The sequence below is a fragment of the Microchirus variegatus genome (genome assembly GCF_963457635.1).
Source record: "Microchirus variegatus genome assembly, chromosome: 2".
NCBI classification, from domain to species: domain Eukaryota; kingdom Metazoa; phylum Chordata; class Actinopteri; order Pleuronectiformes; family Soleidae; genus Microchirus; species Microchirus variegatus.
This window is the reverse complement of record NC_139803.1, coordinates 36,661,167-36,676,848: the sequence shown is the minus strand read 5'-3', so window position 1 is coordinate 36,676,848 and position 15,682 is coordinate 36,661,167. Positions and strand designations below refer to the sequence as shown.

General features: G+C 40.5%; 2 protein-coding genes across 2 annotated transcripts; both read right to left on the bottom strand.

The window, feature by feature from the left end:
* Positions 1–676: 676 nt before the first annotated feature.
* Positions 677–4,428, bottom strand: fam113 (family with sequence similarity 113; the record flags this gene model as incomplete). Its single annotated transcript, XM_083907017.1, has 6 exons — positions 677–825; positions 2,155–2,401; positions 3,047–3,197; positions 3,524–3,756; positions 3,959–4,038; positions 4,356–4,428. The coding sequence occupies 6 exons, from the start codon at positions 4,426–4,428 to the stop codon at positions 677–679; spliced, it is 933 nt and encodes a 310-aa protein (XP_083763143.1).
* Positions 4,429–5,689: 1,261 nt separating this feature from the next.
* Positions 5,690–14,604, bottom strand: rpgrip1 (RPGR interacting protein 1; the record flags this gene model as incomplete). Its single annotated transcript, XM_083907006.1, has 29 exons — positions 5,690–5,919; positions 6,483–6,610; positions 6,714–6,798; positions 6,884–7,073; positions 7,273–7,367; positions 7,483–7,549; positions 7,624–7,693; positions 8,163–8,236; positions 8,392–8,594; positions 8,780–8,895; positions 9,202–9,434; positions 9,552–9,712; positions 9,806–10,154; positions 10,233–10,396; positions 10,491–10,608; positions 10,693–10,872; positions 10,956–11,006; positions 11,121–11,227; positions 11,367–11,569; positions 11,793–11,866; positions 11,967–12,113; positions 12,225–12,248; positions 12,339–12,444; positions 12,611–12,742; positions 12,911–13,013; positions 13,270–13,475; positions 13,716–13,833; positions 13,986–14,039; positions 14,517–14,604. The coding sequence occupies 29 exons, from the start codon at positions 14,602–14,604 to the stop codon at positions 5,690–5,692; spliced, it is 3,876 nt and encodes a 1,291-aa protein (XP_083763132.1).
* Positions 14,605–15,682: the final 1,078 nt, after the last annotated feature.

Genomic DNA, 15,682 nt, shown 5'->3' with positions numbered 1-15,682 from the left:
AACAAGAAATCCATAATGTGTTCGTGTTTGATTTTGGTGTAATATGGTATTGACATTAACTGCTTTAACATCAGGGTTCATGCCAGCTTTGGTTGTAGAAATGGTGAAGCAAGGTTCACAACCACTTTATTTAAGGTTCAGCACGTGTAGATTAGAACGATCATTGAGGAATCTGCATATGTATTGGACATTTGATAACTACATGCAGATTCACTCTCATGATGCAAAAAAGACTTTAATCTGCTACTATCCGTTCAAACATTGTAAACACTGTTTTGAGCAAGCATCCAATTTAGACCTTAAGTAAAAAAATCTTGGCACTATGTGTGCCTTGGTTGGGCTCAGACAATTGACTAAAAATTACTGAATTGATTTTTAATGAACCAATTAAGTAATTTGAACTTGGCTTTAACAAAGTGACAAAGCGCCATATACATTTTAAGTGCAAAATTAAAAGATGCTTTCAAATGAAAATACTTCGAACAAAGAACATGTAGCAAATGGCATAGGGGGAAAAAAAAAAAGTCTACCCCTGTGTGAACTATTCAGGACTGGGAATTGACTAGACAGCATGAAGACTTTGCTTAAGAGACTCAGTGTGGAAACATCTAAACATCTACTAATCCCTGTGACTTACAGTCTTCTTATAACTCTGAATCTTGTGTGTGAAAACACCTCAGTAGTAACTGTCGTAGCGAGCATGCTGATGAGGTCTGTGATGACTGTATGGAGCATGGCGTCTGTGTTGTCGACTCCTCATCACATACTGATGGTGGTGCTCATTGTAAGGCTCAGGATGGTGGGGGTAAGGTCTGTAGTTGAAGCCTGTAAAAAATATTTGAATAGATCAGAGGACCCACAGATACCTTACCTCTAAATAAATACAAGCATGAAATACTTCTATCTGTACACACACCATTTCCACTGTGTCCATGTTTATTTTTGTGGCCATGCACTGGAGAGTAAGGCTGTGGTGGCCAGTCAGATCTGAAGGTTCCATCTGTGTCATGCCAGTGTCTCTGCAACTGCATGTTGTTGTCCTCAAAGCTCAAGAATTGTGAAAAATGTACGGAATCATTGTAGAACATCTCCCTGCAGTTGTCGTTTCTCATCAATGGATTTCTCTCTGAAGGAGAATTTTTTTTTTTAAAATACATTCATATATTTGTATGTAGCAATAGAGATTGATAATCCCAAACTGCTTTAACCACCAATCAAATAATCTGGTGCATTAGATATTCTACAAAATCAGGCAGCAAAATGGCTGTGGCTACATGCATATACGCCAAATGTTTCTGTGGTGTCTGCATCCATATAATAATTATTTTACGTGCTTTAAACACGAGGGGCGGAATCTGAAAATTACAGACATGAAACAAAACTGGGGAAACTAGGCATTATTCATGGGGCCGCTGGTGCCGAAATGAGGCATTCAATGAAAAACAAAGCAGACATTAAAGAGAATCAAATAGCGTTGCGAGTAAATACAGTTACATAGTTATTGAGTCTTTTGGTTATTGTGACGCATGATCCTTCATCTTTAAAAACAGATCATAACCACCCGACATCTTACCTGCATTGTTGGAAGGATCCTTCCTGACTGGCTGCCTAACAGTCACCTCTGTATTTTCTACAACAAACAAACTCATGTTAACTAATAAACAAACAAATCACTACAAATTACAAAATAACACATTTAAATAAATAAGAGAAACAGAAACCGTCACATTTGTGAGGCCATTTAGTATTGAAGCAGTAGATGGCGCTTTAGCAGGTCAAATTCCAAAAAGAGAGCCAACAAATTTAAATTTGTGGGTGAAATGTATCTCTTGGGAAAAATTGTCTATTGTTTGAATTTGCAAAAAAAAAAAATGCATTCTTAAATGACCATTATTATTATCACAGGGCCACATATCAGATATGCATCCCTTTTCCACTATGGTCCCAGCTTGCGTCACCACAGCACAGGCTGGTTTTCCACTACAAAAATAGTACCTACTCGGTTAGTACCTCGCCAGAGCAGGTACTAAAAAAAAGGACTTGGTATGTAACTTAACGGTGCTGAGGCGAGGCAGTGGAAACATGGTGATATGTAATCATGGGTGTCAGATGTGGTGGGAGTGTATATCCCTATGTGGGTGGTCACCTACTCACCTACAGCTGTCACTGGACAGGGCATATAGACACCCCAGGCCTGTGCAGCGTGCTGTAACAACAGTGAGGTTATCCTGCGGTGGGCAAGAGCGTTCCAATGGACACCATCATTCATTCGATGGTGCATAGAGGTGCGGAACTGAAAGTGAAAATCCAATATGTCCAATCCATATGCGTCAGCCAGGGTTGCGCTGAAGAAATTTGCTTCCACTACATCGGATCGCAGGTGGGGGGCCTTGTGCTCAACCTGAGGTGTGGGGGGGGGGGGAGAAAAAAAAAGTTTAAAAGCATAATCCTCCAGGCAAATTAAAGCTCTGCCCGAAAACGTATTGTATTTGCATGATGTGACCACACACTAGAGTACAGCAAGTAGCATTTCTTCATGAAAAGCATTTTAATTACCATTTTTCATATTTATAAAACAATGTCATAGTCCCACCTTTCTTACGCTGTTATTCACAGTCTTCATCTTCATTATGGTTGTTGTCATACTCATGTGGAGATTGTGTGGCAGTGTAGCCAACTACCATAAATTAAAAGTAACTAAAGTCACCATGAAAAACTCACCGATATCACCAGAACACGCCCCGTCCTTAGTGACATTGAGTGTGTTTTCTTAAGTGTATTATGTTCACATATCCGAAAGCTTACAAATCTATAATGACATGTTCTCCATGTTTAACTTTTAACTCAATGACAACAAAAAAAAATGGGCAGGTCCATTCACTTGCTCTTTTAATTAATTAGCATCAGTACTGCTGAGATAGTGTGGGTTGAAGGAATGTGAGCTAGTAGGAGCAAAATAACAGTACAGTCTTCATCTGTTGTGAATTCCCAGGCTAAAACCAGATTTTCACGTCTCCTCGCAATACAGTCGTTTGATTCATCATACCTCAGGGACAAGAAAACCTCCTCCGATCTTCTCAGCCAAGGGCATGGTGAGGCTCCAAATGACCAAAGTTTCCTCAGGCAGAATCTCACTCAACTGGTCAAAGAAGGAGATCAGGTTGTCCTTATAGTTGCTGATCCAACTCGACTCGTATCTGTAAACCAAACACAGATGCACACATATTCATAGTAAGTGACTTATCAAAAACACCTTCAAATGTTCATCAGTGTTCAGGGCAATTTGATGCATTAAAGCCTACTGCATCTCCTGAGGATGCTTGCCACTTCAGCCCCAGTGCAAACTGTTTTTGTGATCAAATTTGAAAAAGCATTCAGGATGGTCTGCACACATTCAGACCCGGTCTGCACAGGGTTTCACTATGATTTGAATGTCGTACACAATAATAAACAAGTCACATTTAACAATAAATGAATTGCTTGATAGAGAACATTAGAAACACAAATGAACAAGTCTAACCACCTTGATACATCCCACACACAGGAGTTCACAATGACGACATCTGGTTTCAAACCACGACGGAAATCATCCAGGATGCTTTTCATGTAGCTGGAGTAGATTCGGGTCACAAAATAAAAACGGACCATGTGGTGGGCAGACTGGAACTGTCTAACCTCCCGGTACTGTGTCCCATTATGCATTTGACCAAGACATCCCCCCTCTATGAGACAGTCCAGCTCGAAGCTCATTTGACCCTGATAAAAAAAAAAAAGAGATTTAAGAATGAGTAATGATACACTGAACTCCTTTAGATTACAATAATACTAAACATTCATGTCAGGATTGCAGGGTGATTAGTTACTCGTTGGCAGATGCTTTTGCATCAACAACACTAAAATGCCAGTTCTTCCTCCTCCTTTAAATCAGTATGTGCACATAGTAAATGTTAGTCCTTGCCTTGCTTTTCAATTGCTTGGACGTCAAATATTTGTCCCTCTGAAGCAGCAGAACAAGGTCTTTGTATACAGACCGCTGAACTGAAGAGGAAACAGAATAATAAAATGACAGCGCGATACAACCCAAGATGGTACACAGAGAAGGGCTGAACAGTTTAGGGGAAAATACCTCACTGGGATTTTTCAGACAAATATTGCAATTTGATTTGAAATATACATTTATCAGATTTGAAACCGACTGTGATACACAATTAGAAATATTACATTACATACTCCATTGAAAAAATAAGAACTAAGATATGATATACGTTTACATCTGGTGCAAAAAATTTGAGCTGAACATTGAACACATACACTGGAAAAACAAACAAATGGATAAAAGGGTGAATTTAACTTACTTGAGTCTCCCAGTACAACAATATACTTGTTGTGAAGCAGCTTGCAGGCCTGTTCATGGCTCACACACTTCATCATCTCCCTCTTGTCATGACAAAGCACATTTCAGTGAAAAATACAATAAAACATTTGGGGTCCATTTGGCTTTTTAAAACAACATATCCATGTGACAGGATATTCAGGTGCTTCAAGGAGAGAGACGAGACAAGACACAACGAGGCTAGAAATTAGTCAAAACTCGCAAAAAACACGCGGCTTAAACTCACATTTGTACTACTCCATTACCTTTAGGACATTAATAACCTTAATTTTCGCAAGTTCGCTTGAGTTTTCTTAAATAAAGAGAGGAACTTATCACTGCTGCTGAATGTAGGGAATTAAAAGTGTTAGCAAGTGATCGTTGCTACCCTCAAAGTTACTTTGCTGTGATTTATTCAATTAACTCCAGAATTAAATAATTTGAATGAGTTCTGCTTCAAACTTGTTAAAAGCTGTTTTTGACATACATTTTTTTGTCGTCAAAACAAAAAATCCGTTGAACTTACCTTTTGCGACTCAGCCATTTTTGTGCACAGCTGCATGCAATCATCTGACGATGATGATGATGGGTTTTAGTAGCGCTCGTGACCAAACTGCAGGCAAAATGGCGGACCTCCACCAGGGTTGCCAGGTTTAGTCGAGAGACAAACGGTCAAACTCAAACAACCCAGTTAAAAGTGCTGCTACCTGTAATAGCACCTTGGAAATTGGACCAAAATTGGAAAATAAATTCACTTTAATGAGTAAAATGCTTAAATTATTAGGTCAGGTTTTGAGATTAATTGTAAAGATATAGGTTGAGGTGTTTCAGTTTCTCTAGTAAAGTAAGACCATTTCAGATTCAAACAAAAAACAAACACCAACAAAAACAGTAATTTAAAAAAATGAGATGTTCTCCACTGTACAGTAGACTTGGCCGATGATGTTGTCACATTGTTTTATTAAATGTAAATAGGCTAAATTCTTAGATACATTAATTTTATTTAAACACTAAACACAATCACAAAAAAAACAATTGATTAAATTAACTTAATTCTAACGTAAACTGAATAAATTTTAAGAGTCAGTTTTATAAATTATATATATTTCTTTTTTTAAAAAAAACAAACATTGGTAAGCACAATGCCTCAGGTCACATGATACCTGTCAACTTCAGAAGTGCAAGTGGCAGGGATCTGACAGACAGGAGGTGAATAAAGATAAATATTGAAATACTAACTTAATCATAATTGCTGAATTGTTTTACTTGTTTTCCATGAACATCGAAAAAACTGTGATCTCAACCTTTTTTCTTTCACTAGAAGTCACTGTCAATGTCATAATCTGTCACTTGTATCTGATCTTCTTTCTTCCTCTCTTCTCGCTTCTCCTCCTCTTCCTCCTCCTCCTCTTCTCCGTCTGTGTTGTCTTCTTTCTCAGTCTCATCTTTTGGGTGAAACTCCTGGTATATCCTCGTCAGTGCTTGTGCTGCTTCAAGAGAAACTTTCAGATTTCCTATCACCTCCTTGTCTTCGTCCACACTGAAGACTGGAAGGAACATAAACACACAGAGCTCCATGGTTTTTGTTTACACATCATCTGTACCATAAAAAAAAGCATCCTCCACAGTCTTAATCTGATGTAGGTCAACAATAAAAGGACTTAATTACATTAATCATATTTCCCTATGGTATCAGGTACACTTTCTTGTTTTCGGTGTCTGTACTTGTATTTGTGCTAAAAAATCAAGTTTCATAAATTACCAGTTATAAAATAATTAAAGATAACCTTCAAAATAATGAACATGGCGTGGAGTGGTGAAAGTGCTATCACCTTTTTGCTGGCACAGGTCAATCACTTTCGCTTCAGTTAGTTCTAAGATGCTTGAAGTGAAAGCTTACTATGCAAACAAGGAACGGCTCTGCCAACATAAACCTGATCCATCAACCAACAAAGAACAAAGAGGAAACCACAGAGAGTGGACAGAGTTGTGAAAGAGTGTTTACATTCTCTCTAAAGCCACCACAGGTCTCTGTTGTGCTTAGGGAAAGGGTGGAGGATGAGTGACTGTGCGGGATTTTTTTGCTTTGCAAAGACTGTATAATACTTACTGTCAATCTGCTGTTCAACAACATTATTTCCTGTGAGCAGCAGTTCTTGTAGGTCAAGAAATGCTTGTCCGATGTCAACGCACTCCTCATCCTCGTCCATCGGCTCACTGACGACTGTGAACTTTAACCTTACACACACACACACACATGCGTACAGCACACTGATAAATATTGTGGTTTGGTTGTGAGGAGACCAAAAGATGGAGATGTTGATTATGATGATGATGTTACCTGCCCTGGTTGGGGTCATTGCCCTCCAGCATGGTGTAAAGATAGTGTCTGAGTGGACCTGACTGTGAACCATCCACATAGATCACTGTGGAAGACATTTGGGAGAAGTAAAAAACAACAACTACCAAAACAATTCATAACAGAACCACAAAAAGCTCAGCATCTCTCACCTCGAGTAAAGTTGTAGTAAATCTCCTCCCCCTTTGTGGGTTTGCGGAGGGACATCGGTGTTTCTGTTGTCTCCATGGCAACGCCCAGCAGCCGATATTCCACGTACACTTGCTGCACCGATTTATCCAGGGCCGCGTGTGATGATGGCTCAAACGCCAGGGACAGAATCTCGACTTTCAGCTTGTCTCTCTGAAACGCAGCAAAAGTCAGTTTGTTTATCTGAATTGGATGAAACACTCACATCTGACTGATGTTTTTATAAATCTATATTTATTTATCTATATATTATTATATGGCAGAACATTTGTCCACTCAGTTTGAGATGAGAAGTCAAGTTTATGCTAGATGAAAAGATGTACACATTAACATTTCCCTTTGTTTCTTGTACCTTTCTCATTTTCTGTTTAGGTGAAATGATGACTATGTCACTTTGTGAGGACCTTGTATCTGAAGAATCAGTGGCATCAGTGTCTTCTGCAGTCGCTGTATGGTTAAAAAAAAAAGTATTTTAAATAGTGTTTTTACAAAACTGGCAGAATCGGGTTTGAAATTCTCTGGAGAAACTCAGGTATTCAGACGTGTGGGTGTGAATTGTTACCATTCTCACTTCTCTCTTCTTCTTCCTCCTCTTCATCCTCTGATACTGGATCTGCAGAGAGTAGTTCCTGAGAAGAAATGAAACAGTGTCTTTTCATTTCTAGTTTTTCTCAATAGTAATATTTCTAATGTTCCTCCGTACCTGAGTCCTGGCAGAGCTTCCTCTCGACAACATGGCTGGTGATTGTTTAGGAGACATTCCCTCTGAAGAGCTTAAATGAGATTTGTTTTCTTAACGCTCATAAGTTAATTTACCAAAATATGTTGTTTTCAAATCTCACAAAAGCAACCGTGTATTATGAACAAATCTGCTTATTCATCCTCCTTAATATATAAAGCAACTCTCCTACAACATCAGCACAGTAACAAGAAAAAAGTATGGATTAAAAAAACAAAAAAAAGCAACTCACTCCGGATCAGGTGAATGTGAGGGTGAGGTCAGTGGCTCAGGTGTCACATGGGATTTGCCTCGGTCCAGGTCAGCTGATCTCTTTGTGGATGTCTTCCTGTCTGTGGACCTGACATACTTGTTTTGCTCTGCTTGTTTGTTGTGTGAGATTTTCTGTTTTACAGATGGCAGCTGGAGCTGTTAAGAGATTAATGTACTAGTAAATAAAACTATCATATATATATATATAAAACATGAATAAACTGCTTTTTTAAAGGTGGTTTGAAGCTTACTTTCTGCACTGCTTTGGTTTCTCTTGGCTGAATCTGTGGTAAAGGCAGAGAAAATCTGGAGTTGAGTTCATGAACTGAGGTTTTAAACAAATGACATTTAAACATTTAATTACATTTTACACATTATTTTTGAGGACTATTTTTGAGGGAGATGTCAATAAACGTGTCTCAAAAACATGTTTGTTATATAGGGGAAGGGTTAGAACACACGCAGCAGATTAACCTTTACTCTGGGCTTGGCTATGGGCTTCTGCGACACCGCAGCCTCCTGTGTCCTCCTCTCCTCCCTCCCAGCATTTTCCATTGGTCTGTCCTGTCTTCCTTGTCTACCCAGCGTGCCGTCCACCGCCGGGTGGAAAGGGTACTTCCATTTTACCATGACCCTAACCATACCCCGAGGTCCACCAGCTGGATCCCTCAGAACATAGTCACCTGGCAGGACAGAGAGACAAATGGTTGACCAGGTCCTCTGACTCTTTCGTATTTTTTTTCCTCAGAAGCATCAGTTCGATTATGATATACTGTATTTCAATCTGTATTCTCTGGGCGTAGATATAGATATGTACAGTGCAATAATTTCCTGGTATATAGTTATTCTATTTTGCTCTCTGCCTCACCTCTGATCTCTCTGCCTGTAGCCAAGGATCGCAGTGGGACTGGGGTCTTGGCCAGATAAGCTTGTGGCGTCTGGTCATCGCTGTCATCAAACACATACACCCAAAGACTACTAGACCTGGACAGAAGTGCATTATACGGCATTATAATAATTGGTGACATTATAAGAATTAAAGCTGCAGTGTGTGACTGTTAAATATAAACAAATGCCTGTTACATTTAAATTGTTGTCAAATGTGTTCTCACAGAACTCCACAAGACTCTCTATATGTCTCAGTATCACAGTAAGTAAATCTCATGTCTCTCATGTGACATTCACACGCTGCACACAGGAAGTCATTTGTTTTATGTCAAGGCAGATGAAGGAAACCATAACATTGCACTAGTAAAGTGAGGCAGCAGCAATCAAATTTGTCCACCATACCTTAAGTAGTGCAACACATCAGCTGTAACTGCCAGTGGGTAGCTGGTGGTATCATAGAACACTGGGTCAGCGGTACACTGGACTATTTGAGAGACATGAGGCGGCAGGTCGTAGAACCTGTAAGTCAGGTAGGCGTCAGGAAGGAGACCTGGCCAGCGAGTGCTGAGGCCCACACAGCACTCCAACATAACCACCAACTCATTGGGGATTCCACCACCATAATCGAGCAACTCCTGTCATAGTTAAACAAACAAACAAACAAAAAAGTCATAAACAGAGGACAACAAGTAACTTTTACTGCAAAATACAGTTGGGCTTAAGTGAAAAAAAACCTCCTGTCTATGTCTTACTTCAAAACCTGTGTCTTGCCAGCCGTGAGGGATTTGAGGAGGACCTCTATGTACTGCTGTCCTCCTTTCAGCTGGTTTCTCGACCGCAGTGTCCATGGGCTCAGCAGGAGGGAAAAGACGTACCCAAAAATCCACAACACCAATACTTTCAGCTTCTGGTCCTTGTAATGAGAGACAGAGAAGGACAGACACATTTTAAAAAATTTGAAAGTATCGGTTTTCGTATTATTGATAAAGTGTGCAAAAACTCTTACCTGTGATTACGACACGTCCATTGACACGCTCGCCTCTTCTCTCTATGGCACTCATGAGAGACATCTGCCCACTTGCATGTGTCACAAAGTTGACCCCTCCTAATGCCTGGTGGAGCTCCACTCTGACCCTTGAGCCTTGACCTCCCAGTCTACCCAGATCCCGGGCTGTTAGAGCATAGCGGGATGTGAAGCAATAGTTGGGCTGACTGCCCGACACAAGTGGGGTGGAGTGCACCTCAAAATCCAAGAGGCTGTAGGTGCAGAAGGTCACAAAGTCTTCACTTGCAGTGTCCACTCCTGCACCTATTCTGCTCATGATCCGAAGTCCTGCTGGAGTGAAGGTGGCAGCCTGAGGTGCAATCACAGCAGCTATAAATATTCAGGATAAAATCAATGTCTGGTTCAGGTACAAAGAATACGTTTTCACCTTAAGGTGGATCTCCAGCAGTGATTCGCCAGCTCTCAGCTGAGAAAAAGACATGTCATCGTCAATGGGCTGTACCACCTCCTGATCCCCAGCTGGCCAGGTGTACTGTACTGGAATGGACCGTTTGTAGCTTCTGGGGCTGTAAGCTAACTCTTTCAACTGGGCTTTTGAGGGCAAAGACAAAAAAAACAAATGCTGAAATTGATCCAGATCCCCACCTGATGCTCTAAGGATAAACCAGGATACTACTGTTGATACCTTGCAATGTGTTGATCTGAAGAACTCTTTTTGATAAGAGCTTGTTTTTCTCTGCCATCATCATACTGCTCTCCTCCCTCTCTCTGTCCATCCTCTGACTGACTGTGTTTAGTTCTTCCTTTGGGGTTTGAATATGAATGGTAAAATGTTTCACTCTCTTGCTCAATTAAATGAAATGTGTTTAAATGAGATGTACATTTACCTTCAGGTCTTTACAGATTTGGTGCTCCACCAGTAGAAGGTTTCTAGTTTTCTGTAACTCCAGCACAGTCTCAGCGAGTGTTGCCTGGATGTTTACCAGTTCATGGGGCAAATTTTCCACCTTCCCATCAGAACATAGGAATCGTAGACCTTCACTGCTCTCCTGCTGCATCCTAAACACCTGTGTTTTGAAAGAGAACATTGCACAATGTTTAAAATGTATTTATTAATTGTTTGACTGTAGTGAGGCACAAGAGTACAAACCTTGATCTGTAAAAGAGTTTCACTGAGCTCTTCGACACTCATATCAAACCCCTAGAAGAGAGGTAAACTGTGTCAGGAAATATACCAAAAGCCAAGATAACATACAGAAAACAGGCAGATGTGTGTGCTGTTAAGGAGTATATTACTTAGTTCATAATTTCTTACCTTAGTGACAGAGTCCAGTCGGCCCTGTAGAGCAGAGACTTGCTCTCTGTGCTGGAGAACCTCTCGTTCTAGTTGTTCTTGTTTGTCTCGCATCATCTCAGACAACTCTAAAGAAAACAACACAAGATACAACATGATATAGATGTGTAAGTGCGTGATCATCTATTTGTGGTCCAAAGTTTCTCTGGAGGAAATTTTCTAGGTGTTCAGGTGTCAAAATGTATGTATAAGGCTCAAGACGCTGACCTCTTTCGCGGTCTCTTTGCTCTTCTGTCGTCTCCTTCTCTTGTCTCAGTTTTTCTTTCTCCAGCTCCAGTCTGCCTCTCTTCTCCCTCTCTGTCTGCAGGATTTCCTCCAGCCTCTGGATGTCCAGCCTCACATGACTCTTCTGGTCCACTACACTACGTTTTTCCACACCGTTATCATGGCTGATTTGGGCAGACAACGTACTAGAAGAGAGAACAGGCATGTACATACAAAAAGGTTTACAACGTAGACTGTGATTTAGATTCTCTGGTTAACTGACTGACCGATTTGAAACAATCAAAAGACAACAGTAACTCAAATAAACATTTGTGACATTCATTTTTATCAGATGCACATTTGCATCCTTTCATATGAAATTCTCAAAGAAGCTGTTTTATCTTTAAAGTCTCCTAATTTATTTCATACTTCTCTAGTAGAGAGTCATAGTTTTCTTTGATCATGTCCCGCTCGGTCTCCAGGTCTGATATCCTCTCCTGTAGCTGTAAGAAAAAAAGCATTTAATCTGAAGACACTAAATGATCATGGTCTCTCATGATGACATGTCTGAGGTCTTGTCAGATGCAGGTACAAATGCAGCACCTTATCCAGGTTCTGCATAGACATGGAGGCAGTGGTGAGCTGATCCTGCAGTGCCAGCGCTCTCTGTTTCTCCTGCTTCAGCTGTTCAGTCAGCTCTTCCACTTTCTCCAGCAGAGCTCCTAGACTTTCCCTCAGTGAGCTCTGACTCTGCAGTAAAAAGATGACGAAATGTCTTTAAAAAATAAATAAATGACCAGAAACAAATCCAGTTCCAAATATATTTGGAAAATATAGTGTTGTTTCTGTCCAGGATTTTACCTCTTCAAGCTGATTCTCATATCCCTTCAAAGAAAAAAAGAAAGAAAGAAAGAAAGAAAGAAATATTTGTCAACACCAATTTGATAACAGAAGAACAGTTGATAGCTGTCTTACTTTTTGCAGGTTGTCTAACTTCATCTGTGTGACTCTCAGCGCAGTGTTCTTGTTTGAAAGTTCCTTTTGTAGACGAATCAGATCCACATTCTCTCTGATAGTTATTCTGACGGGAACAGACAATGTTCAATGTGCAAGCTGAAGAAGTAGCCGAAGAAGTAGCTGTACAACTACAACCAGTATAATGCCATCTATACATAGAGAAGGTGCTACTTCACAGATCTTTTAAGAGGTACTTGCAGCAGCAGAAACATTAGTGGTAGTTTCTCCACCTGTGTCTATCGGACTGCTGCTTCCTCATGGTTCCCTCCATCTCCTTCTCCTTCTCTCTCAGTGTGTCTCTGAGGGCCTGGGTAGTCACTTCAAGCTCTGTCACCCTCACCGGCTCTGTCACACAGGACCTGCTGGAACGGAAAGGTGGCGACATTAGGATGGAAGCGGTCACTATGTTCTCAGTTCTGTCTAATACTGGGGGCACTAAAATTTACACTAATACTAAGAGACCTGATCAGAGAGTGTCATTTCTTCCATTTCTGTTTTGGTTATTCAGCATATTACCGACAGATACTTACAATCCTTCCATCTCTACCCTGTTGTCGTCTAGCATGGGACCGTAGCGGGACGGGGCCGTCTGGGCTGCTCTCCTCACTGTGCCCTCCACTTCCATACTTTTACCTGCCAAAAACATGATAAGATGGGAGGGGGAGAAGTTCACAGATGAAATAAAACAGCCATTATAGTCAGTCAATTTATATATAAGAGACCATAAAACCGGTTTGATTTGACCCAGCTCAAGTAAAAGAAGTGATTTCAGAGCTTTTTAATACTGCACAAAATGTGCTCGCAGACAATTCTTCAACTTGAAATGTCAGTAAATAAGGTTGAACTGTGAATGTGAAGTTCGGGATGGGAGAAGTCTAAGTCGGCACACCTTTGCTGATCTTGTATGGTGTGCGTCTCCCCAGGTCCATGATGTTCTGCTTGGCCAGGCCAAGTTTGTTCTGCAGCACCTCCTTCTGGCTCTCCAGCATAGATACACGTGCTTCCAGCTCCTGTATGGTTTCCTCCATGTCCCTCTCCTTCACGCCACCTGACCCTGGATGGGCCTGACGAAGGCGCATCAGTCTGGTGGACATCCTGGACACAAAGGAGGAAGAACATCAGTCACTTATCTTCATTACTTATATCCTACAAAGAACATGCCATGGATGCAAACTTTTCCATCCATCCATCTTCTACTATTTTATCCTCCAAATGAAGGTCGCGGAGGGCACTGGTGCCAATCCCAGCTAACATAGGGTGAAAGGTGGGGTATACCCTGAACAGGTCTTCACTCATGATGGTACATGTTAATGTTTCTGATTGAATGTGTGTTACCTGCGTAGCCTCTGCTCCTGTGCACGTGCATGTTGCCTGAGCACACTGTTCTCCTCTTGCAGTCGCAGACATAGGTCCTCAAGGTGCTCTCTGGGAAAACGAAACAGCCGATGAGGATCTGTTTGAAAGAAAGAGACAGAAAAAGCATCCAAAAACACAGCAAAGGTGACTGATATGAATGATGTGAAAACAACAGTTAAAATACATTTTATCAAAGAATCTTTGAAGGTCTTAATATCTGGTTGAGAGCTGACAGAAAGGTGGTTTTACCTTTCATCTTTATTATATGATGTTTCTTCGATGGCTTCCCATCACGTAGAGTATCTGAGGAAAATGACAAGAGGAACATTTACAAAACTTGCATTTGGATTCAGAAATGTAAATGAACATACTTTCAACTGACTTACAGAGACCAGTCAATCCTCACCTCCACTCTCTGTATTAATTCCTCGTCTGAATACTGACTAAAAGCAACTAAAGATAATTGTTATTTTACAAGGGTTTTTGTAGAGAAACTTCAAGTCTGTAGTAGAGCACCAGCTTCATCTCTATATTAAAATGTTTGGATTAGTATGTTGATTATCACAACCATGATCTAAGCATTTGAAAGATTCTAACCAACGATTGAAAGCAGATAAACAAACTTAAACCACACACTGTCAATAAAATCCCATGACCAAATAATGTTAATTTTGTCTTTCTTATAATTACACCCAAATTGTGTTATTTGTTTGTCCTTTTACCAATGAACTTCAATGATACTTCATTGAACATTACATTATTTCTTCTAAGTAAACGGACCTGGGACAGCTGGCATGAGCCCCCCTCTCATTAGCCCCACATCTCGGACTGGGAGGTCTGCAGCGGTCTCATCAACTGTGGGCGACATCACACCTCTCCAGTCTGACTCAGCCAATCACAAAGCTCCAGTCTTCCATCCAGGTGATGTTACAAAACTGGAGGGTGGATTTATAGAAGGAGCAACAAAGAAACAAAAGAAAAGTAGGATTCAATTGTGTGACAATGACTTGATACAGTTACACATAACGGTTGTGTAATGAGGGAGCCTTAAACCGTCAAAGAGTCACTACCTCAATACTCATGAACACACTCTGTATTAATATCGAAAAGCAGCAGTATTTTAGTATCATAGTACCATAGTTTATAAGACGTAAGATGACTGTATCTGACTGACATCAGCATCAGTATACACTCAGGGTTGTCATATCAGTATGTGTATCTAACCCAGAGCCATATCCATAACATTCTAATGACATCTTAAAGATAGTGGGACATTCCTACACTATCATACACAAACACTGAAAACAACATCAATTCAATATTTGACTTACCCTTGTTTGCTGTCCATCCAAAGTACTTTACATCGACTGAAGTGATGTGAAGTGTTCCTGCTTCAACCTGATCTCCGTTGTAATCTGTGCATGTGTCTCCACCCCGTGCTCGGATGATATCAGTCCTAATCCCCCCTCATCCCTTCTACTCTCACAGCCCCCTTTCAGCTCAGTCTTTGTTGTTAAACTTTGCTCAGAAATTACGACCAGTGTTACAAATATCTTGCAATGAGTGTGTGTGTTTTTGCATGAATGTTCACCTGTGAGTGAACAGGGGTGTGCATAATTCCTTTCGTCAAAAATAAAAATGCAGTCTGTCTGAGTGCTCCATCTGCCTTGAGGCTAATCTCATCGCTGTGCTAATCTGATTAGCAACAGGTTGTGCAAATTCAGTTTGTAGCCTGTAATACCTTTGAACAATTATTATTTTCAGGGGTTATTATCTGAAATGTACTGTGTATTGCTACAGAATGAAAGGAGAAAAACATGACATTCACCAAAATAACAGTTTTCATCTGTGAAAGTATTTATTGTTTTGAATGAAGATAATTATTTATCAGAAAACAATTTGTGTGACAGTTGTGAAGGAAAAACGACAGGGGGCTGCTTTCAAGA